Here is a 24,976-nt window from a genome sequence, read left to right on the forward strand (position 1 = left end):
GATTGGGGTGCGGCGAACTGTTCTCTCAACGGACAAACTCCCTTGGCATGCTTATCTCTCTATTTGGCCGATTTCTACTCTTTCCAGCCGCCTCCCCAAGCCTGGTAGAGGCTAGAAGGTATTATAGGTTATACAAAATGGCAGTAGACTAAAACTGAACGTTGTAGCAAGGACTCATTTGATTTAGCGAATATTACTATCCTTAATTTGAAGTGCTGTGATATTTTCCGGTAGCAAGTCATTATTTATTTCAATGACATAAACTAGTTACAACATAGGTAGATCCATAGTTTCCATGCATGTAGTACTACTAGTAGTATTTGGCTGTCTCGACCAACGTGGCTATTCACGCGAGAATTGACGAGACCGTCGTTTCGCCTTTTGACGTATACTATATCATACTTTGGAGGAGAACAAGCAAGAGCAATTGAACACAACAGCTAGCGTTGTCCCTTCTATCTTTTCATGTAACGATACACAGTACCTTATCATGACAGGACACCCAGGACACCAGTCTGTGTCTCTCGTTATGAGTGAATGAAAAATTGGCAGAATCGTCTCTAGCCATAAAAGGATATCAATACATATTTGGTGTCATATGTGGTACTCAAAAACTCTATTGTGTCATATGTGGTACTCAAAAACTATATAAACTGTTCGCTTGTTTCTGAATGAGGGAGTTATATTCTTGCATTGTAGGGGTCTGATTAACAACAGCACGTCATATACTTGGCCAAGGTATTTCACGAGCAATTCACCTGCGTCATTATCGTCAATTCATATTCCTAATGCGAATTGACAAACCTTCCATCGAAAAAACATATCTGTTCCTTTATCTCTACTATAACTGAAAAGCGAGAAATTGAATTTATGGAATGATAGCTACTAAGTTTTATTTTGTATCTATCTTTTCATCATGTCTTGTTTTGACCTGTACTTAGCCCAGTGTGGCAAAATGTGCAATAAAGGTCGTCATTCATTCATTCATTCATTATCACCTGAAAATTAGCAGTAGAACGGAGATCAAAGCGTTGACAGACAGACAGAACTCTGACATGTCTGCGGAGTGATTTACGATGCACGTTAATGTGGAGGAATGTACCGGGGGCGCCTGGGGATGGCTAGCCGGCGTGAAGACCGTCAAATCCCGGCCGCGCCAGGCCCTAGCCAGGCCCGCCATCCGTCATCTTATCTTGTCCGCCCGCGCAGCACGACCGTCTGCAGGCGCCCAGACGCTCCTGCCGTATTTGTCCACGCAGGGATTTCAGCAGAAATCCATCAAAATGTAATCAGCTATAGCCTGATAATTTCACAAAGAACACGGCATGACTGCGCCTGGCTGCTCTGACCGAGAAATCTGACTGAAAACCATTTCCTTCGGTCAGTGCTCTAGCAGGTGCACGTGGCACTTGTAAACACAGTCGCGCCCATGGAACTGGAATTCGAAAGTCGTCTGTTTCGTCATGCCAAGGATCCACTTCCCGCTCAAATTTTGAAAGTACGAGAGTGATCTAGAGATCTAAGCATTTTAGAGAAAGAAAGAAGCTAAGACAAAGGGGTGAGCGTGTAATTCTACTCTCCCTCGCCTGGGATCGCGTTCCCGCCCTCACCACATGATCGTCTGCAAACGGGATTACTTCTGGAGAGGTTTCTCCGCCAAATGCTCCCAAGAGAATTTTGGCGGGAAATCGCCTCAGCGTTGGACGACACCAAACCTCCTCATCCATCAGCGCTCCTGTCACATCAGGACATTTCTCGCATGTTTGCTTGTTTACGTTCATGTGTTGAAACGCCCCTGATATTGTGTCAAAAATCATGAAGTTTTGGTCAGTGTCAACATATTCAGAGTTGTTTATGTGGGTGGTGACTTTGCTTCTCTTGCGCATGGATCTCAAAAGACACATTCGTGCGTGTAGCAACACTGTAACACCAAGAAACACTCCCGCACTTCGTCTTCCTCTATCACATAAAAACACTTGACAGACGGAACTGTGCAAGTGTTTTGAGTACCAAATACCATTGTCAAATGTTTTTACACCTGAGGATGCTCATGTGGTCAGTGCTTCCACAATACAACGGATTATCTTTTTATCTTGGATGGCATTATGAACTGTAACCATCATGATTCAAGTTGTGAACTATGTTAAGTGAAGATTCTGCGGAATGTTATGATAAATGAATCAGTCATCATAGACTTAAAAGAAATGTTTATTGCTCATCATTTTACAAATGTACAACAGCAGGGGGAGCAGAAGCGAATCCCCCTGAACTAGGTACAATTTGTCACATTATTTGAAAAACAACGTTCACATTTAAAAACAATACATCTAAACTAACATATATACAAAAGACACTTATAAAAATTATTTACAACAGATATGCACAAACACATCATGAGCTAGGGGGGTTTGATTGAACCTCATTGATCATAGCAATGCGGTCTATCATACTTGGTGAGAGGTACCCTGCGTAGAATCACTCCCTACCGATGATCTCGGAAAAAATCCACGAGACTTTTCTCCGTCGTAAATGCTATGTAAAAGGTGCTCCTGTCCTTGTCGTCTGTTAGGACAATGGCACATACCAACTCAGACTCAGAAAATTGTGATTTTGTCCCGATATGAGTTGTGTGATAGGCGCTGAGAATGTGTAGTACCCTCTAAACGACCTAATTGATATCGGTTCTCATTGATTGATGGGTTGTTTGCGATCGACCCGATTTACACTTGGACCGTTGGTGTGATATCCACTCCGCTGTTCCGGCAAAGGCGCGCCCTCCCTCCTCAGTACCCTTGCGATTTTCCAGAGGTAGGCGGGACCCCTTTGACCAATCAACTGTCTGTTTCTCACAACCGTGCTGAGGTCTGTTGGCATTTCTCCCACAGTTTTAGTGACGGTGTGCCCGCCCATGTAGGCGGGTCTTACCGTGACCTTTCGACCAATCAGAGCGCAGCTGGGAGTTGTTTGCGGCAGTTTGAGTGACATGTTTGCATACAGGCCGCTAATTTAGGGGACCCCCGCTCACCTTCGAGTTTAGTGTACGCCTCGTGAGCACTTGAAGAACACTCGCACGAAGCTCCGCACGCGTTCAAGCCAAAGACTGCGTAGAAAGTGAGTGGTGGTGTTCCCTCGACCAGTTTGCGCGACTCCGACTTGGATTTTACACACCGTTGCTACAGGATAACGTTCGTACCGCAGACCGAGATGGCAGCCGACGTGGTGACCTACACGACACTCGAGACCTTCTCGCACGAGGACCTCGTCAAGCCCGATCCCGACGCGTCGCCCTTGGCGGACCACAGCTCCTCAGGGCCCGAGGCCGAGGAGGACCCGTCCCGCTCCAAGAGGTACGAGCGCAAGCGGCGGTACTCCAAATCGAGCGCCTCCTCGGACGATGGGTCGACCGGCGGCGGGTCCGTCGGCGGCAAGAGCCACGGGAAAAATCGCAAGAAGACGTCGAAGGCGGAGAGTTTCGAGGACCTGCAGAACCAGAGGGTGCTTGCCAACGTGCGGGAGCGACAACGAACACAGGTGAATCAGAAAGACGTGAGCTCTCGCTTCCTTAATTTTCTTCTCACCTCTGGTCACTCGAATAACGGCACCCCCGAATTGCGGTCATAACCCTTCAGATTCGATCCACAATACCACAGCCAAACTTTCAAAATCATCCTTTATTTTTATATTCTAAAAGTCTTAAAATTGTAGGATGTTTTTCTATCCCCCAAATCCTTATACATGTCAACAACAAACCAGAAGAAGGGTGCTAATATTCGGGGCGTGCCAGTATTTCGGTTGAGAAGAGGATTCAGCCACGAAGTCATAAAGTTCTAACTTTTTTAAGCTTGCTTCCTATGATACGCTGTGAAAGTTGAAATATATGCATGTACATATCTAAGTCAGAGTGAGCATGCATATGGTGTAACCATTCCCGTCCAGTGTTATGATACCGCGTTACGCGGTATTGCCGTTCATCATTGTCACTTTATGTTAGTTTGAACCTTTTATTTCTCTTCTCATAATTTGTCAACGCACTGACAAGTGTCCCAGTATAATGAACTGTTTACTATGACACGATTGTTCGCTGTTGCTATCATATGGTGTAAGAACTAAGATGTGACAACTGAAAAGTGTAGCCGTTCACTACTAATACATGATGTTTCTCTACCCGACAGTCTTTGAACGAAGCCTTCTCGTCTCTACGAAAGATCATCCCCACCCTGCCTTCCGACAAACTCTCCAAAATACAGACACTGAAGCTGGCGGCTCGGTACATAGACTTCTTGTATCAGGTCAGTGACAATCTCCCACCGACTTATGTTTGCGTAGTTTTGTCAAATTATAGATTATGTCTTATCGATATATCCCTCTGAAAGACAGGATTGACAATGCTTGCTAGTCCTTTGTTTGGGTGTCTGAAGTGAAAAACATTTGCGTGTTGTACTGGTACAAACGGGCAGGACTTTGGCGATGACTGCCCGTTGTTTTGCCAACTTCGTCCGCCTGTGCTTTACGGGAAATCCCTTTAGGGAGTTGGGTCCGAGGATCGGCGTTTCAAATCCAAGTGCCAAACGGCGTGTTACACCAGTTTCTGTGATGTTTGAGATGAAAAAGAACGCTTTGGCGTGGTAGAAGGGAGGTTAGAGCAGCGATAGCCGTTCCAGACGACTGAGAGAAGGGGTAGTTTGAAGTTGTAGCGTTGCCTCAGGGTCTCACCGCACTGTAGCCCGCGCACCAGTCAGCTGGGGCCGGTGTCGGCGTGTTCACAGGCCCGGCTGATCTCACCGCGGGGTTCGGTTGTTCTGCGGCTTACCCCGCGTCATGGAGCGGCCGTGCCGGGTTCCCCACGCAGGCAACAACTCGCCCAGCCCTGCCAATGTCAATGTTCCATCTGTTTTCTCTGCTACTCTTCAAGATTTTCAAGACTCGGTCGATAAGTCCGGTCTCTCACGAAGGTAAACGCGGCGTTGACACTAGGGTCCGTGTGTTGAAACGAACCACGCGCCTCACCGCGAATAACGACATGTGAGAAAGGGAGGGATAACTTCAAGCAGGGGATGTTTGCTCTTCACACCTTTTCTGACAGAAGTTGCTTGCTTTCTGACACGTTTGGTGTCAACGTGTAATGCTGATGATCACACCTCAGAACGGCGGGAATTCTAGATACATTCAGAGAAATAGAGTCCTGAGGAATAATATCCGATCCTGTTCAAATTTTGTTTTTGTTGTCCGATAAGCTGGATCATTAACATCGAGACTGTTTACTTTTCAATTTTCCATTGAAAGACTACTAAGAAGTTAATCCATTTGAAATAATAGCGACCTGTAGGATTCCATGGTGCGTTCAGTATATTTCATGAGATAAGGAGGAGGGTACTAGTATTTCTGAGTGTTTGTCAAATAAAATTATATCTGTCTATACCAGCATGTATATCACAATCGAACGGGATAGCGTTTGACATGTGTGTATTTCAATCCTTCTGTGGTCGTTCCTGTTTCAAAGGAAGTCGTCATGTTTCTATGGCAACTCTGACGGAAAATGTCGTCTGTTTCTGTCACCGGATGAAAATTATGTCGTCTGTTTCTGTCACCGGAGGAAAATGTCGTCTGTTTCTGTCACTGACTGAAATTTTTTTTGTCGTCTGTTTCTGTCACCGGAGGAAAATGTCGTCTGTTTCTGTCACTGACGGAAAATGTCGTCTGCTTCTGTCACTGACGGAAAATGTCGTCTGTTTCTGTCACTGACAAAAATGTCTGTTTCTGGTACTGAAGGAAAATGTCTGTTTCTGCCACTGACTGAAAATGTCGTCTGTTTCTGTCACTGATGGAAAATGTCTGTTCCTGTCACTGACAAAAAATGTCGTCTGTTTCTGTCACAGGTCCTCAGATCGGACGACACCGACACCAAGATGGCGTCTTCCTGTTCGTACGTGGCGCACGAGAGACTGAGCTACGCCTTTTCGGTATGGAGAATGGAGGGTGCATGGAGTATGAACGGACATCATCAGTTGTAGCTGGTGAGGGTCTTACAAAATACCATCTGGGGAAAGGCCAAAAATGATCCTGTGGCCGTCACAGCCCAACTTCCACAAATCTTCCAATTTCAAACTCATCCTGATGTTTGGACATTTTTTTCCTTTTACTTCAGTGAGAAAAAAACAAAATTACGGTCCTTTTTGGCATGGTTCCCCTTTCATCTACCACCACTAACACATACTCATCCCTAACCCATATATCTACCAGTCTACTAAAATCACTACACCTAACAACAGTGCCATGTTATAGCAACAGTTTCAAGGTCCCACCCGTTTGTTTTTGTTTTGCTGGCCCTGGAAACTGTTATTTTCTATTTTTTTTTCGTTTTCCATTGTGTGACTGATGGACGTTTATTCGTGTGTGAATGGTATTTCTGAAGATCTGAATGTGCATACGAACGAATAAGTTGTTAGTGTTACGTTGAGAGTTGACTGTGTTCATGTTTATGTTGAAATTCTAGTTGTGCTAGGCGTTGTGTCCTTGCTAAAGTTTCCAAAGTTCAGAGAGCTTAAATTTAGAACCGCACTCAAAACGGCAAACACGTACTTGTAATACAAAGCCTGTGGCAATATTTTTCCACACTATACCCATAAAGTAAAATTAATAGCACCTCTGGCTACTGTCAAATTATTGCATCTGAATGCCAGGTGGCAGCTAGTTAAAAAAGACTGCATTGCGCAATTCTTAACATCCTACATCAAACTGTTTCTTGTTTGGATCTCATGGCCAGTTGTCCAGTGGCTCATTTTTAGTCTATTAACCAAATTTCGCAAATTTGGCACTGGTGATTTTCAAGGAAAGCCCGGGTAAATAGGTGGCCACAGGCACGCGAGCTCTGCGAAACAAGACAATTACATCAAAGAGTGCCGCCGGCTAACCTTCAGCCCTTCCCCTGATGAAACACTTTCACTGCTGAACTGTAGGCACCCCTTTTACTTTCTAGTGCTGCCCCCTCGCGGCGGGACACCTGACGTTGGCAGTGATGTGACCTTCACGGTCCAGAGAATGTCGGTGTAGCTTGCGTGAAGTGTAATATCCTTCCGCCCTTTCAAAGTTAGGGTTTCACGTTCAAACTAACCTGCATCTGTTTTGGTCTTCGGACTATTATAACGTTACAAACAGACGATCGTGGCCGCTGGCAGGAATGATACGAACAGACTAGAATGAAATACGTTTAGATTAATGCTGTATTTGTGTAATTCGTTGTGGTTATTCCTCCTAAAGCCAGTATAACTTTCGGGCGTGTAGCCAGATAGCATCCTCGTACTTCGTGGCAATCAAGAAGCAACAAGTTCGTTTGTGGTGGTGGCTGGTCTCTAGAGAGTTATCGTTAAGTCGGGACTTCCTGCAAACTTTGGTCACACAATCCCCTCGTCATTTCGCTTACTCTCGTTTCACGTTTGAATTATATGATGTCGGCAGCAGGCCAAGCCAAACACGGTTAAAAAACAACCCCGTGTTTCTGGAGCGTTTGCAGGACACTGCTGTCGGGGGCCCGCGGTCTTTCTACATCGTGACTCCGCGCGCTTGGTGGCCGGTACGTTCGGCCAACAGACTTGCAGGGCTAGGAAACTTTCTATCCAGCTCTTGGCGTTTCATCTCCGTTGGAAAGATCGCCGATGAGGCACGTAGCCAGGCTGCCTGCCCTCCCACAGGTCTCCTAGTCATTTGTCCGCCTGTAGGCAGGACTAGTCGGCAGGCGTTAGCCGGTAATCCACGGGGAACGGCTCAGACTTACCCGCTTTGATCACTCATTCTGGGAAATGCCTCAGCATTTTGAAATCTTCGACCATTTGAGGGAGGGGTACGCGCATCTCAAATCGTTCAGTATCACCTCAATTATTGCAGTTAGAGTAAGAATTAGCTCTACACATCGGTTATGTTTTGTGTCCTGTGATCTGTGATATCTAACGCAAGTGAAAGTGTTGCTCGGACGGAAATCGCTCAGACACAGGACAAGATCGACCCAAAAGCCTGTCTCGGAAGAGATGGGACTTCCCCCTCTCAAACCGGTGGGTTTTTTCGCTGCTCGCTTCCGCACGAGCCAACTCCGCATGATCCTCCTTATCAAGACCGTGTGAAACTTCTTCCGAGTGTCAGAATTGCCCCTCATAAATATGTTCTAGTGAGAACTGCCCCTGCACCGCTCCCGGTCACAAAAACGTCTGTTCCGGACTGCGGACAACTTCAAAAGTTGGGAATATTCCAGCTATTGTTTTTGTACAGACAAATTAGGGGTACAATTGTATTCCCCCGTCTGCTAGAGACAAGAGGTTTTTGCTTGTAACCATGTCTGTTGTTACGCCAGAGGCGCCGATTTCGAGTCTTTCATGGTGGGACCTTTGTGACCGTAGAAAATGTAAACTATGTACCACAAAACTTCTCTCATGTTAGAGATAATGTCCTTGATCTAATTTTTAGCGACTGTTGTGAGAAAAAAATCCCCGGACAATCTTTTTTTTTTCGTGGCTCTGTCACAGTCGTCGATTGTATCATATGTCCAAGATTTAGATGTGTCCGGCGTTCCACAATTAGGTTTTTACAACATTTGAGGTACTAGTTACATGCCAACGTGTTGAAATATATCTAGCCCTTGTTTCTCTATCACGAACAAGTTCGTGTTGTGTTTTGTGGACGCGTGTGGCTGCCCAACAGTTGTAATTTTCGACATCCAAGCCGAGAGTTTTCTTACATCCAATTTTTCGCGCCAGTTGCCCGGGAGTACAGTTTCTGTGGTACTAGCCCGTGCATGATGTCATCACCACTCAATATTCCCCCTGGGGTACCTTATTCCCCGCTGGTCTCCCCGAGGGGCTTTACCCCAATCCCTGCTGGGGCTTTCCCCAAGCCCAAACAGTCGGCGCCTCAAAGGGACGCGATGAAAAGTCACATTTACCGTAAGGTTAGACCCACCTTGCAAAATTACGTCGTAAATTTTCCAAATGGGATAACCTTATAGACTTCCAACAAGAAAAGAATCTAAAATTCTCGTCAGAAACGGAGGAGAGAAACAGATATGTGAGCTTCGAAAAAAATCGCTTTCTGTCCGAAGCCCTACGCAGAATTGCATGTCAGAAGATATCACTCCTTGGACAAGATCAAAGAACACAATTACTACCGGTCGCGCCCTTTCAGCCTCGCGCCATTTTCTCCTCATTTCCGACCACTGTTCTTACTCCTTACCGACCGACTCGTCCCGGTGCCTCATATTGCTGGAGGCTAGACGCGTTGATTTTCCTTAATTCGAGTTTAAATAGCTCCGCCCGGCGGGGGGAGGCAGTAAAAACTCCACTTCAAACGGCAACGCGACCGTCCGCCCTAGTCCCCCCTCCCCTCCCCGACCGGAACCGCAGCGGGGGCCACGACTTCCAGACGCGCGGACCAAAAATCTTATATCTCATTTTATCTAAGCACAACAATTATTGCACAGCAGTCGGGCATTCTTATAAAAGGTCGCCTTTAAAAGTCAACCGACAATTACATTACAAGATAAACATGTTCGTCTCAAATGTCAATAAGAACAAAACCTAAGCAATGCGAGCCCCACACCTTCCAAAAAGTCGGTCTAGGGCTCTATCTAGGCATCGAGTTTGTGGTCCTTGTCTTTCCCAACTGCTGAGAGTTTAATCTAGTGGATGCTCCCCTGGAAAAGTAAAGGCCACTAGTCCCGAAATCCAATTAGGCGCACACATTGGGAGGGCTGGACTCGCGTACTCAGAACAGGGAGGGGACCTGGTTTTTGGCACTGCAGAAAAGTAAAAAAATACATGTAAGGCAGCATCTTTATTTTTCGAACCAAAAAACAAAATCTTTATTTTTCGAACCGAAAAACAAACACGATCATACATATATAACGGTCTTGTTGACCCTGGTAGAAACAAGTCGAGAAATTTGTTGTACATGTATGTCCGTATTCGTTGATGTAAAGTGGGAAGAATGAATCATTCTATCCATGATAAATGTATTTTGGTCTACACGTAGTTTGTTTTTGAAGGAAATCCGTTAGAAGTAGGCCAGTGAGGACAGGAAGGGCGTGCTTTTAGCAGGATTATACTGTTGTGCGTAACTCCCAAATCTCGCGAGGGATGTCTTACCGGCACCTAATTGTAAAATACTTCCGACATCCCGGTATTGGGAGATCTATAGCGATAGCAATAGCACACTGACGTTCCAATAATGGCGCGAAACGTTCGTGAGATTTTACAGTACTTGTGCGATGATGACCCATTATGTGTGTTTGTGTGTGTGCCAGAAACCGGCTTGGAGTCTAGAACGCAACAACTGAATTGCCACTCAGTGTACTAGTAACCTCTCGAAGCCTTTGACTAACTGGAGTTGTTTCTTTGTGTTGTTTTGAAGCACAATTAGCAGTCTGATGCTCGGATTAGGGGAGTTAGTGGTCTAATTTGTAATCTAACCAGCGTCCGCCATTTTGTTTTACAGGTCTCCAGGCAAGAGCTGTACTTTGGGCTAGGAGCGCCACCTAGCGGACCCAACCACTTCTGAGAACTGCAGGGGTTCCGGCTAACAGACTCCGCCAGCCCGTCATTGTGCCAAAGGATTTCCAGAGCGCTATAATGGAGACAGCAAAAGACAGAGAGACCCGAAAATCCGTCCACGATTTTCCCGCCGAAATGCTGAGTCGTCGTCTTGCCACCCAAAGCCCTGTTGTGCTGCGCCGAATTGTGACACTATGTCGTGAAGTCTGCTGGCCAACAAGGGACTTTGACGACAAACACGAACATTTTTCAGAGCAGACAATGGTGGATTTTGTCGTCCCAAACGAACGAGACGGAAGACATGTTGGCAAATATCGAAGTGTTGTTTTAGGCAGAAAGGACGGCCCGGGCACACAAGGGGGTGGGCTGAGCCGAGGTATTAGCACACAGAGAAATGTTTTATATCACGCAAGGACAATGTTTTACCACACGGACAGTTTTGTTTTGCGACGCCCTGTCCTTTTTCTCGCCTTGGTACGGAATCCGATCCCTTCCCACTAAGAAAACTTTCCCACGCAAACAACCCAACGTCAAATACTTCACAGAATTTGCAAACTTGTCCCGAAATTTGCACTCTCAACCCTCTCTATACACCCTACTGAAGTCATATTTATAAAGCGAGTTAACTGTTTATTCGTCGCGATCAGTGGTTTGGTTTTTCTCACAGTTTTACATGCGCTTGTCATTTTTCATACATGTTTAGACCGAAGTCTCGTTAAACTTGGAAATGACAATATTGTAAGAAAAAACGACACAGAGAACCTGAAGGGCAACCAACACCGATCTGTTGTGAGACAGTGCGGTTCGTGTGGGCTCACCGGTTGTGGACACGGCCCCAGACCACTGTCTCCTACCAGCTTTCTCAGTTATTCTTTCTCGTTTATCTGTGAAAGAAAACAGAACCCTGCTAATAGAAAGTGTGAAAGTTTGGGGGAGGGATTTATTCTCCTTTTGACCTCTCACCTTCCCAAGCTACCGAAAGATAACGTGTTCTCGAGTCTTCCTATTCACACAGATTTTTAAGTTCATTTTTATAGGAAATTTAAATTTCCTTCTTTCTACGACTCCAAAGAAAATCAACCACTGACCACGGTGTCGAACTAGAACTGAGGTAAACATGTAGTTTCTGCCACACAAAAAAAGTATTTAACGAATCTTTAAGAAATGAAATGTTTCAATATCGGTCCTTTCTGTCTGGGCAACTTGATGACAATCCCAATTACCAAAGAGGCCAAAGTGGCCGTTGTTCTGTCGAGTTTTGTACATTGTATTCCTATGATAGAGTTATCTTTGTATTGTTGTCTGGAGATTATTGTGTATTTTATATTTTTGGTCGTTGAATATATATTTCGAATTTTATCTAAATCGCTTCTTGTCCCGCCTATTCTTACATGCGTTGTATGTTGTGGTTGAATGTATCCGAGAGAAGTGTGTGAATGAGAAAGAGCGCTCAATTATCAATATATAGTCAATAACAACGTTTTGCATTGGGAAAAAATTAAGTAATTGTTCCAAACCATCTTGAAATGACAACAGCTTTCTAATGCTTTCTGGCTATCTAAAAATGTGCTATCTTTACTTTTTACTATTTATTGTGTGCTTTCAATAGGCGCATGTATTGGAAATTTGCCATAATGTGCAAGATGGAAGTTTGTCACGTCTATTGTTTAAAGGACTGACGAAGGCAAAGGAAGCGGGGGTGCTGTAGGTAACAAAACATCAGAGGTATGACTGAGTCAGTGTAAGTGCAAAGTTTAAAAGTGTATATATTAGTAACTAGCAGTCTCCACCAGACTCCTTTGTGGGGTCGTGTGGCGTAGCGGCAGAGTGCTCGACTCAGAACCAAGAGGTCGGGTTCGTGTCCCGACATGCCACCGATCTTGTGCACGTGCCCTAGGGAAAGGCACTTTACACGACTTTCCTCGCGTGAAATTGAGTATATATTATCCTGTCCTGTATTTGTACTCTGTGTTGGTGGCGGCATGAAATAAGTTGATAATAACTTGAGTGTGCCGTCGCCACGTTTGGTCATGAAATGTTGGAACAAAAAGACTCCTTTGCAGCTAAATCGACCATGTTTCAACCGAGAACACCCCCCCCCTCATTCAACTGTAAGAAAATAACGTCATTTGGTTTGATGTTTTCTGGTGAGAAATTGCACTAGACTAATCTTCAGTCGGTTTCAAGCCCCGGGGTTTCTTTGGTTCGCTCTTCTGAGGCGAACCAGCAAAATTCTTGGAATGTCGAAGAGGCGAGTGTGTCGTCTTAATCAAGTTAATGGCTCCGAAGCACGATTCACTTTTGGCTTCGATTTCTGATTTTTTTTAAACACATAACTTTTACAGGCGGTGGTCCTTTGTTTGACTTTCAACTTTAATTTGTTTAACAAATTCACTGATCAATTGAGGTCCTACAAGTATAAAAGCGACCCTTGCTGTTATATGTATCCAGAACAGAATGAATGCCCACATATAGGTACTAGTAGTACTCTCCAAGCAGAGGTTTCGCTGGGCTTTTGGCATGTTTAAGGCTTTTTTTAATCGGCTTTCTCTTCAGTTTTTATCCACGTCAACCGTTTTTAACGTTTTTTTAACATAAAAAAACAGTGCAAAAATGAAAGTCCGGTAAAAAAGCCTTAAACTCGCCAAAAATGAACCAACACCCAAACCTCTGCTTGGAGAGTAACATGTAGGTACAGTGGAGAAGTATGTGCCGTGTTTTCTGTCAGCACGACCGGTTGGAAATCAAACCGACAAGACTTCATTTAGTAATTTGTCAGGACGGTAACCTTTGCCGGGCCGACAGCGTGCGTGGATGGAGTTGAAACTCTTCAGGATTCCTGACACTTGCTGAGCGGAATGCCGCGAACACGCGCGCGGACTCCCTCGGGACCCCGCCCGGTCAAAGTCAGGTTATTAAACGCCTCCTACGCTTCTTACTGAGGCGTTTCAGGTGGTTTGAGAACTACTTACCCATCCGTTCAGTCATTCTCTCGTCTGTAATTTCATCAATCCACAGCTCATCACCAACCAATCAGCAGCCGCCATCCCGACAAGCCTTGCGCGTGGACACGTTACCATGGTAACGGCACGACACTCCCATCTCTATCAACAAAGAAACCGTCTCGGCTGAAGAGAATGGTTATTGTTGCGATTTCATAGTTGTCAGTCGCAAGAAAATCGCTTGTTTCTTTATTTACAGTCGCCCTGCAAAAACATTCCATTTTGGTGTTTGGTTACAAAATCTGGACAACTTTCACATTCTTGAAATACAATCAACGTCTCATCTTTTTTTTTCGTTCTTAATTATTGTGTACTCAATGCTAAGAGGGTCTGATACTTTTCAGACATTTTGTTAGTTATGTAACAAATCAAAGATAAGATGCGGACCTGTTTTGTTGTTTCGTACCGGGCAGGGTAAGTGTAGCTGTCGGCACCACACCACGCTTCACCCCGGCTGAAATCTCCCAGCTGTCCCCGGTACCTCACCTTCTCGTACCCGCTCGCCCGTGACTGTATAAATACAGGCAGAAATCTCTCAATTACCATCGGGAAAATTTCATCATCGGTCTGGGCGGGTCGCGAATGTTAATAGAGGGCCTGCAAAGGGGGGTAGTGATTACAAATTACGCAAAATTTTCGCCGCCTATTACGAATTAAGTCTCTGAACTGATTACGACTTTACGATTTGCGGCTAATGTCCGATTACGAATTACGTTGATTTTTGCGGAGGCTGCCTACGAATTACGAAGTCTAAAACGGCCTGATTACGCCTTACGAAAAAGGGCTTGCAGGCCCTCTTAATAGTGTTTTTGTAAACTTCTTGGAGTTAATGTCGTCGTGATGTAGCCTCTACCAGGCTTCGGGAAGCGGGGAAACGACGTAGAAATTGTCCAAATAGACAGATAACATGCCAGGGGAGCTGTAAGAGAACAGTTACACAGTTTGCAGCTAACTAACTGTTCTCTTAGCGCAAACCAACTTCCCTGGCATATCACGTCTACTTGGCCAATTTCTACTCTTTTCAGCCGCTTCCCGAATCCTGGTATAGGCTAGTCGTGTGTGATCATCTGACTGAACGTGTTAAGTCCACTTTGAGACATTATAGACGAATAACATCGATGTTTCCCCACTTTACACACCTAAGTAATACAGAAAAATTCACATTTTTAATGAACTTAGACAAACCCTCGATCCTTAAACTTGTATGTTCTTATCTTATCAACATCACAGAGAAGCGAAAAGAAGTCGAAATTATGTAACAAACTGTAGTGCTAGTACTAGATTGATCTTGTTGTGTATATATTTGTGTATTCAAGTTAACCTTTGTACCTAACCCAGTGGGTATGTTTGTACAATAAAGGTCTTCATTCATTCATAATGCAAAATCAAGTGGATATGCCGTTGATATGAATCATGATAGCTAAGATTGTGCTCCCAATAATCAAGTAACAGATCGACTCGAAAGACTTTATCATAATTTCTACCAATGCAACAACGACGTACGCCTGTAGCTGTTTTATTCATAAATTTTGTAATTAATGTGATTAATTAAGAAGTTCTTATCGTTGTCCATCAGCATTTTGTCAGTGCGTTGAGCCAAAATACACTGACAGGAAGAAATTTGATCTCCAGACTAAAACTGCAGGGGTGTTGGCCGTTTTTTCCTCGAGCACGTTTCCCTGTGGAGATATATCCACAAGGTGTTTGTATAGCTTTTCCAGACAGCGACAACCATGTATTATTTTCCTTACGCTTGTGCTAAACTTGACTTGAGGTAGAAACAGATCGCTAGGATAGCAGCCATTTTGTTAGCCTGGTATCTAGGCTATCGTGGTCTGTCTTCGGGGCTCTCTATATATTTCTGTTTCCCCGTCCAGCTCAACTCCGTAGGAGTTTTGCATAGTTTCCACCAGACTCCTTGGCTTTTCAGGCTGAAAAATAGTAGAAATCGGCTAAGGGGAACATGCAGGCAAGCTGGACCCTCTATGGCCGGCCAACTCTGGCCAATGATGTTCCCCCTAGCCGATTTATACTATTTTATTCAGCCTGCAAAGGTGTCTGGTGGAGACTAAGTTTTGCACGCGAAACTCCCATCGTGCAAAACCTACCGGGGAACCTGGCTGAGTCGGGCGGGGGAGAGCTCCTGCAGCCCCGAAGACAACTCGCCCCAACCACGATAGAAGACTGGACACCAGGCTACCATTCTGTGTGAAGCTGTAGATCTCGTGTTGACAGGCCGCGGTCGCCGTTTAGCTGATGCTGACAACAACGCGGTGACGTAGACCAGTCCTGTTGTCGTCTGAACCAGCTGGGTAACAGTACGGGTCAGTATAAAGGGATGAGTCAGTTACTTCTGGGCGTGATGGGCAAATAAAGGTTCCAAAAACCCGAGACTCAATATACTGTACTCTCCAAGCAAAGGTTTCGGTTTGGGCTTATTTTCGAAATAAAAAATAAAAATGAAAATACGCCAAAAATAAGCCCAAACCGAAAACTCTACTTGAAGAGTAAATACACTTATCCATTGACAAAAGTTGTGTTGTAATAGTGGGGGTTTATAGGCGCTACCAAGTGACCCGGAGGGGTCTAGACCTTTTAGCCGAGTGGTTAGAGCGTCAGGTTTTGAAGCTGGTGCTTGGGAGGTCGTGGGGTTCAACCCCGTTTAGTAATACAGTTACAGTGTAAAGAACGAATATCTTTGTAAAATTTATTTTCACAACTCTTCTGTACTATTTGCCCTGTATGTCCACCAATCAATTCCAAAAACAACAAGCCAACTAAACGACTGACCTCCTTTCGATAAGCTTTACTTCGCTGATGCCGAGCTGCAACCAACATACTAACGAACGGTATGCCGTATGGAAACAAACTCACCAAACATAACCGCGGTCTTCCCTGGTCAGTTCAGGGCAATTAACGGTTCTCCCCTTATCGCACACCCATCAGCAGACCCTTGTGCCCCGGGGCGGTTCTTTAATCATGACCTGCCACATCAAACCGGAGTGTCAGGCGGGACACTGCCCAGCTGTGCTCCCCGGGGTCCCGGGGGAAGTGTCCCCCACGGGTGACCGTGTACGGAGATCCCCGGGGGCAAGCGCCCATCAGTCTCGGGCGGGGGATCGCTTTGTAGCCGCCGCCCGCTAGTACAGCGCGCCCGGCTGAAACGACGATCCTCCGACAGGTTGTCGGAAACGCCGATATATCAGGCGTTGTGATGATAAGGTAGCGGGGATGGGTGAACAAAGTTACGGTACGCATGGTACGTGTGGAGCGGTGCGTTTGGGAGGACTGTCAGGATTACTTGAAAAGAATAGAATAAAGAATAAATTACTACTACTACTACTACTACTACTACCTGCGACAGATGAAATACATTAAGGTAACTATTAAAAGTGCATATAAATATAATCATGAAAGTTCATCTGTGTTGGTAGTTACATGTTTAAAGCTAAAACACAAAGACTTTCTCTCAGAGCTTTCGCCACCAGTCACTTTGGTCTTCCTCAGTAGACTAACCTAGTGAGGCTTGTCTCGTAGCTTCTGTAAAGTGTGGCGTCAAAGGTATCTGGTAGACGATGTCGGCCCCCGTCTCGGTTGAGTGAAGGGTGATGGGCACTGATGTAAATAGCCTCTTTCACCCCAGGCCCTCTCAAGAAATAGTCTTGTTCGGTGTCCAATATACATATAAATATAGATAGTTTTTGCGCCATATGTCTGCATCTGGTGGCTCAAGGATATTACGTAACGCCCTGCTATTTGGTATTTGTAATTTTGTATATCACATGGACAGTTACGGCTATGGATCGTCGTTCTGTTTCATGTCATTTGAAAGTATTGAGACTCACGACACTTCAGTTGCTAGCCACAGCTACTCTCCAAGCAGAGGTTTGGGTTCTGGGGGTATTTTAGTGTGTTTTTAGGCTTTTTTATCGGGGTTTCTCTTTTGCACTGACTTTTTTCCCACCCCGATAAAAAAAAGCCTAAAAACACGCCAAAAATGACCCCAAACCCAAACCTCTGCTTGGAGAGTTAGCCACAGCATCAGAACGGAAAACAAAGAATTCTACCCGTATTTTCGTAGATTCGGTTTCGATGCGGTTTCCCAGGAATATAAACAGGTGCCTTAAGATAAGAAAACACACCTGGAGTAGGTAAGAGTACCGCCTTAGGAAATGAAGTCTTACGATGTTGTACTTTTTCAATTAAACTACCAGTGCACCTGCGTACGATGGGTGGTGGACAAGAAAAGGATTTCAACAGAAAGTTTAGCCTCTACCAGGCTTCGGGAAGAGTCATCATCATCATATTCCTTGTCATCCTGGCGGACGAACAGTTCACTAGAGTGGAGTTTGGCTACTCTCCAAGCAGAGGTTGTGGGGGAATGATCGTTACCTTTTTATATATGGCCGTTTTTTGTGTCCTGATCCCCACCAAAGGTGGCCGCGGAGTGGATACTGCCTGGCCAATTTGATACTGTCTTTTTGCCACCGAGAGGGATCTGCTTGGAGATTAGAGTTTGGCCAAATAGAGAGAGATAACATGTCGGAGGCCTCTTCCCAGCCGCCTCCCGAAGCCTGGTAGAGGCTACAGAAAATTGGCCTTGCACATTTTTTCGGTCGAATGGTGAGAAAATGTTGAGTCACAATATATGACTTGTCTTCTGTCGGCGATTGGCGTTATTTGTTTACGAAACGTTGATTTTTCTAATCACTGTACTCCATACACACAAGCATTGCATGTACTATTAATGGTGAAAAAGGTATAGAATAAAATATCCTAATTTATACTAAGAAAACAAGGGGTACTATGATATACAATCGATTATTGGAGCAAATTAAAAGCCATCTTCCTTGCTATTTGTATAGACGTTCTCGAAACGTGGACCACTAGATATGCACATTTCTTTACTGTATACGTACTAGTTTCAGACACTCAAAAAAATTCTCAAAACTTTTTGAGGTGTCAGGAATTGTGTTATTTTGGCTCCATATTGTTAACTTTGTAATGTCTCTTTGTACGTTTCTCTTCAATTGTAATACATGTATGTATATTTGAATGTAATGTGTAGACCACAGGACGAATAGCCTCTTATGAGGCTAATTGTGGATCTAAATAAAACTCAAGCTCATGTAACACGTACAACATGGGGCTAGACAATTCAATGGCATTTTCCAAGCGCTTTTAATACAACAGTCCATCGAGAAGTCTACACTGGTTCTCACACAAGATGACAGCACGGATCGAGCTCGCGGTTTGCCGATTCTGTGGTATTTGAACTTGGCCGTGGATTATGTACTTAGCACAAAGCCATGCTAGGGTTTCACCCGATATGTTACCGCGGATTAGGAGAATGTCACAGACTCGAGCTGACGACTCGCAGACAGGACACTTGGCGGGTCAGCAACCGTGGATATGAACGTGTCGTATATTTAGTGCTGCATACCTAAACCCACATTTAGGTTCAGGCCCGGATTCAAGTCCAGAGGTTTAGGTTCAGTTCCGGACTTGTAAGTCTGGACCTAAACGAGGGTCTGCATGCCCTTTTTCGTTAACCGTTATGGGCTATTTTAATTCACCGTTAATCGTTGCCGGCCTGCTCTAATTCAACGTTAAGCGTTATCGGTATATTCTTCGTGAAGCGTTATTGGTCCTTTTAATTCAACGTAAAACGTTATTTGTCATCCTAAATTCAGCGTTAAGCGTTAATGAATAATTCTTCGTTACGCCTAATTTTGCCTTTCAAAGTGCAGGAAAATGTGTCATTGAAGGTTTAAAAATACAAAATTTCCCGGGGGAGAATGCCCCGGACCCCCTACATTGCTCGCGCCTTTGGCGCTCGACTCGCGCTTCTGCGCTCGGTGCCTTCGGCTCCGGGCCAGAACCAGCTTTCCCGTCAATTTCCGGAAGTTTGCGGAGAGTTACAGATTTTTTTAACGAATCCATCAACGTTAACCTTGACAGGCAAATTAACAAAATCTTGAGTAAAAACATGTAAACATCAGAAGGACCGCAAACACTCTCAACACCATGATTTGCCTCTCAAAATGCGGTAAATTGCGTTTTTGAAGGCTTAAAAATCCTAAATTTCCCGGGGGAGCATCCCCCCGGACCCCCTAGATTACGAGCGCCCTCTCAAAATCCTAAACTGAAAACATGCAAGCTGGCCGACGTCGACTCGGACTCACCTTTATTTGTGGACGCACTCGGGGACCAGGGCAGGTGGGAAACACAGGGAACACATACCTTAAATGCATGCTTCATTACATGTATTTAAAGGTATACGTAATTTTGTCAGTGATCACCTTTCTCACAAAGCAAGATACTAAATCCAGTGCAGCTCGAAAAAAGGCCTGTCAATTTACCGTTAAGCGTTGCCGACCCTCCTGAATTTACCGTTAAGCGTTATCGGCCCTGCTGAATTTTCCGTTAACCGTTGCCAGGACCCCCCCATGCAGACCCTCCTAAACCCATGGCATATACAAAATTGCATGTTGGCAACCTTGCGATGTTGTCTGGGTGAAACTTTGGCCACATAACATGGAGGCCGACACTTGACGATGCCCGATGGCAATGTTTTCTTCATTTTGCAGCACAGATTTTGCAAACTACAAAACGTTTTAGGTGCATGGTTTGGAAAGAAAAGTGGTATGTGAAATGGTCTTTTATGGTAATGAGTCCGGACTCGGTTCTTGACTTTTAGGGTTTTTTTGGACTTGAAGGTATATTAATTTTACTGTCCGGTGAAACTGTGCGGGGTCTGTATCTGTATCTGAATAGCTGGTATAACCTAGCCCCCGCCAGGCCTTTCTACCGGAATACGGATCGCAAAATTCGGCAAAAAGGCGAAGGCGGCCAGCTAGTCAAACCTACAAGGCGGCCAAACTCCCCTGGCAAATATTCTCCTATATATAGCCAGCGTAGTTAGTCTGGTAGAGACTAGGTATAACCGTCCTTCGGTGTAACAAACCAGCTTCGCAGGCACGCGGCGCGGCGGCAGCTGGCTACACTAGTACATCGAACGACTTGTTACACCTAAACCCATGAACATCTAACGCTAAACGTTGCCCATACTGTACTTGGTGACAGCTAGTTCCACTCTTGCAATAGTTCCAGGAATGAATGAGTTTTTGAACACCTCAACCCTTGGTTGATATAACTCTGGTACTTGAAGGCATGACTATTTTTTGTTCTTTTCTGAGCTGGCATTAGTCGGTACCTCTACCAGTTTATTAGTCATTTTGTACATCATGCATAGTCTGGACATTTTCCCTCTGTCTTCCAGTGACACCCACTGGTCGCTTTCCAAAAGAACCGACTAGACATAACCATACACCCGAGGACTAGATATATCGCACTATAGGTCGCATCGGTACAGTGAGTTGGTCTAAACAGGCTGGTCCTACATAAAACCAATGGTCTCGCGCTCACAATTACCTGTAGTTTGCGAATTAACCACAAGAGGCCGTTTCTGAACGGTGGACGTGCAAACCTCCTAATATGTTTGTTCAGGTTTAGAGATTGGAAGTACTAGTAGTACTGACGTGTTTTTCTTGGCAATCAATGCTTTTACTGCTTTATTGTTGAGGCCAAGGACCAAGAAGATCCAAGACGAGCGATGCCCTGTTGGTTTGTGGGTGTCAGTGCAGTGCACCTGTCTGAATTTCCTTCCTTCCCTCTTTCCTAACTCTGTGCCTATCTCGCTCTCCCGCTCAAAGTAAATAAATCGGTGTTAGTACCTGCCTTACCAACTACAATCAATAGATGGCGCTACGATGCCGTTTGTTTCTGTGGGTCATGGCATTGGATTTCAGAAAAGGCCCAATTTCAACTAATTCAAGAAGCCCAAGAAGACCTTCACTAAGCTCTACATTGCTTAGTACGTTTACTACAGAACCATAGTACATAAAACATCATTAAACACCTGGGTCCTCTCTCGAGGTACTGTATTGAGTTAAATAGGAACTTATGTTTGTTCTATCATGCAAAGATATTACTAGTATGTTGACCAAAGGTTTCTCAAAATACGCAATACAGATCCATACCATACATCTCACTGACTCAGGTGTTAGCATAAAAAAAGACGATCAGCCGTTTTCAGTGGTTTGTATCAGAGTTGATAGCATTTCCAGCGTCTACACATGTTCAAATCCCCCTCCATTCCCTTTTCATATATCGACATGTGTTGATGGCAACCATAAATGTGCATCTGTGCCGCCCTGTGCCATGTTAGATGTTAGACGACACCTTCAGTGAGTCAGTGGAAGTGTAACGCAGCCAAACTGGTGGGAGATAAGCTAGCGTTCTCTTCTTGGATTCTTGCCAACAACAAAGCCGAAGAAAGTGAGACAGCTTCCTTTGTGTGCTCGGAGTAGTTCACCGGCAGTTCACAATTCTGTACTTTCGGGAAGGACATACGTTTCATCATGTCTACCGACTGGATGACCATGGCGGCTGCTCTGATGGCGCTTCTTGTGACCTCGGGGGCCTTGGATCTACGTAAGTAACAAGGATAAACGCAGACGACAGAAAGGTCTTCACGCTTGACCTTACTGCCGAATGTACCGCTAGACTCCTGTGAGTTTCAGCGCAACATTTGGCCAACATATGACTTGATACTTTTCTAAATCTTGCCATGTGAGCTCTGTACTTCATTTTGTCAGGTTCAACGTGAAGAAGTTTGGGTTTAGTGAGCGAAAATAAGACAGACGGCCTTGGTTCGTTGGTGTTGTTTTGACTAAGAGTTGAGGCACCGGCTGTGAGACTGTTGAGGGAGGATGTACATCCGGTAACGGGCCTTTAGCACTGCGATTTTGTCGGGGTTTCCTTTATATCACAGTACTTGATCGCTGTCCACTTATAACGCTAAAAAATAGCAGCTTGTAAACGCTAATCTACTCTGTTGGTGTCAAAACTTGGCAGCCTCTCACCTACTGCACGTTCCGAAGTGAAAATGAAAAATGTTCAACTCATATTTCTCTCAAGAAAGACTTAATATAACTGGCCTTAGCATGATGCCATCTTGGTTTGGTAAGGTTTACGGTTGGTAACCTAACCGTTGTAATATCCAAGCTAAGTGGTTCTCTACCTCGGCAAAAATGCGTCTTATTATTAATTGAAAGGTAAACCTCCAAGTGCCTCGTTACATCAAATAGAAGCCGTATGGAGCTTCCGTATGCCCAGCAGGTCACCACCTGTCGGTGGGCGGTAGACTTCCGACCTAAACACGGCATGTTGACTAGGCTAGCGGCGCTGTTGCATATACGTTGTACAATCTTTTCGTGTGTCGTGAGATTTTCAACGATGTCATCACAGAATTGTCGTGACAAGATTGTACGACAACCATTTCCTTCACGACTTACAACAACAACAAGGCGGCTGAGTTTTGTAGGACACAGGCGATGACTGTCCCTAGAACGTCCTGAATTCGTTGTCGTAAACCTGTCGTGCAACACACGTGCAGGAGATAAGCGAGAATCGTAATGAACCAATACCGATGTTACCACTGGTGTGGCCCGGGCTTGTGTTGACTTAACGTGGAAACATACCTGACAGTCCCAGGTGGCAACAACAATTCCTGCCTCCCAAACTAGACAAACAACAGACGTACGGACCGCAAATCTAGTACCTGATGGAAATGTTTTTCAACAAAGGAATAAGGCAGCACGATATTGAATTGAGTCTAGAAGAAAAATTAAAAGATGGGGCCAAGAAAGAATAAAAAAAGCAGTAGATTTGACGTGTATGGAGAGATCTAATACACAAAAGAGTGTCAAATTAACAAATCTAAATTTTGAATCTGATAGCAAATTTAGTTGGCAGAAAAGCAAAGTAAAAGTGTAGATAGCCAGTCTTTAGAACTGTATCTTGGCGAACATATGTTGAATCTGACCGGGTTTAATGGGAGAGTTTGGCAGTGGATGAGAAATATATAATATAGTTCGTTTTCTTCCTCATGCGTTCTTCCTGTTCCTCTGGCTATCTACAGTACAGAGTACCGGAAATCTTGCCTTGCTGATGTCAGGTCAGCACTTTAATAGTTAAGGGAAGTCGCTTTACAAGTCTATCCTACCAGCCCTCTAGCCGCTACCAGGCCTCGGAAAGCGGTCGGAAAGAGTAGAAATCGGCCAAATAGAGAGATAGCATGCCAGGGGAGTTAGTCTGCTGGAGAGAATAGTTCGGGTGCGGCAAAATGTACTCTCTAGCGGTCCAACTCCCCCGGCATGCTATTTCTCTTTTTGACCGATCTCTACTCTTTCCAGCCGCCTCCCGAAGCCTGGTAGAGGCTACCAGCCCTACCCACATTTGCACTATGATTAGGACACTCAGTCGCCTGGGTACAATCTTATTTTTTTACACTGGGGCTCCTATACCTGCTACCTAGCCTCTACCAGGCTTCGGGAGACGGCTGGAAAGAGTAGAACTTGACCAAATAGAGAGATAACATGCCGAGGGAGTACATTTTGCCGCCCCTGAAAATACTTGCCGCATTTGGACGTTATGTGATCGTGAAGGCGAACATCGATAAACATGATTTATTCAAATCATGACCTCATTTGCATAATTTATGAGGAAGTGCTAAAATAGCCTTTTTTGTTAAGATAAGGCTGTCACTGGGTGGAGAATATGATCAACTTATATAATCCATGCAAATGAGACTCTTATTTGCGAAGTCAATGATTAAAATTGTATAATTCGTCAACCGGAAGGATTAACATCATTTGGCGAAGGTATGAGGTCGTGGAACTCTTTATTACTTCTACCATCTTTTATCTAGATGTTCCCGTGGTCGGAATGGGGACATTTGACGTCAGAGGTCTCGTGCATCGCCAGAACGGGAACTGGACTGTTGGCGTCACGGTCTCCTGGGAACAGCCCGATGGTGACGATCTACTTTTTCTTCCAGCAGTTAAACACTAATTTAATTATGTATTCCACATTTTTATATTTACCGAAGGAAAACATATTGTTTTTCCTCGGTTTCGTCCTCTTCTTCTCCAAACAAATAAGGTCAATGACCTGTACCAGACGTCTCTCACCATGGTAACTGGTGTTGGGTTACATAATGTTAGTACTAAAATTGTACTGTATACTAGTAACATTGCGTACTTAATACGTTTGTACTATATTCCGTAAAATTGCACTGTATACTAATACGATTGCACTGTATTCCGTAAAATTGCACTGTATACTAATACGATTGTACTGTATTCCGTAAAATTGCACTGTGTACTAATACGATTGTACTGTATTCCGTAAAATTGCACTGTGTACTAATACGATTGCACTGTATTCCGTAAAATTGCACGTATTCCGTAAACTTGCACTGTATACTAATACGATGGCACTGTATTCCGTAAAATTGCATGTATTCCGTAAAATTGCACTGTATGCTAATACGATTGCACTGTATTCCGTAAAATTGCACGTATTCCGTAAATTGCA

At 44.6% G+C, this 24,976-nt stretch overlaps 2 protein-coding genes across 7 annotated transcripts in view; both read left to right on the forward strand.

The window, feature by feature from the left end:
• The window catches only part of LOC109486594, a 57,388-nt gene that overhangs the window by 25,446 nt on the left and 6,966 nt on the right, over positions 1-24,976 (forward strand). For 2 of the 3 annotated variants that reach the window (XM_019790450.1, XM_019790452.1), the window contains exon 3: positions 24,309-24,413. In XM_019790450.1, the coding sequence (XP_019646009.1) occupies positions 24,326-24,413 (88 nt within the window). In that variant the 5' untranslated portion in view covers positions 24,309-24,325. Of the gene's footprint in view, positions 1-21,867; positions 22,031-24,308; positions 24,414-24,976 lie in introns of those variants that run through there. The other variant, XM_019790449.1, reaches the window with a different exon arrangement.
• Positions 2,948-11,897, forward strand: LOC109486595 (twist-related protein). 4 transcript variants are annotated; one of them, XM_019790453.1, is made up of 4 exons: positions 2,948-3,546; positions 4,173-4,289; positions 5,877-5,960; positions 10,477-11,897. In XM_019790453.1, the coding sequence occupies exons 1-4, from the start codon at positions 3,205-3,207 to the stop codon at positions 10,537-10,539; spliced, it is 606 nt and encodes a 201-aa protein (XP_019646012.1). In that variant the 5' UTR covers positions 2,948-3,204; the 3' UTR covers positions 10,540-11,897. The 4 variants fall into 4 exon arrangements, with proteins under 4 accessions (XP_019646012.1, XP_019646013.1, XP_019646015.1 ...); XM_019790454.1 differs by having other exon boundaries at positions 5,877-6,014; positions 10,477-10,942; XM_019790456.1 differs by having other exon boundaries at positions 2,951-3,531; positions 5,877-6,014; positions 10,477-10,942.

This window comes from Branchiostoma belcheri, unplaced genomic scaffold, assembly GCF_001625305.1.
Source record: "Branchiostoma belcheri isolate BF01 breed outbred unplaced genomic scaffold, Haploidv18h27 scaffold81, whole genome shotgun sequence".
Lineage (NCBI taxonomy): Eukaryota > Metazoa > Chordata > Leptocardii > Amphioxiformes > Branchiostomatidae > Branchiostoma > Branchiostoma belcheri.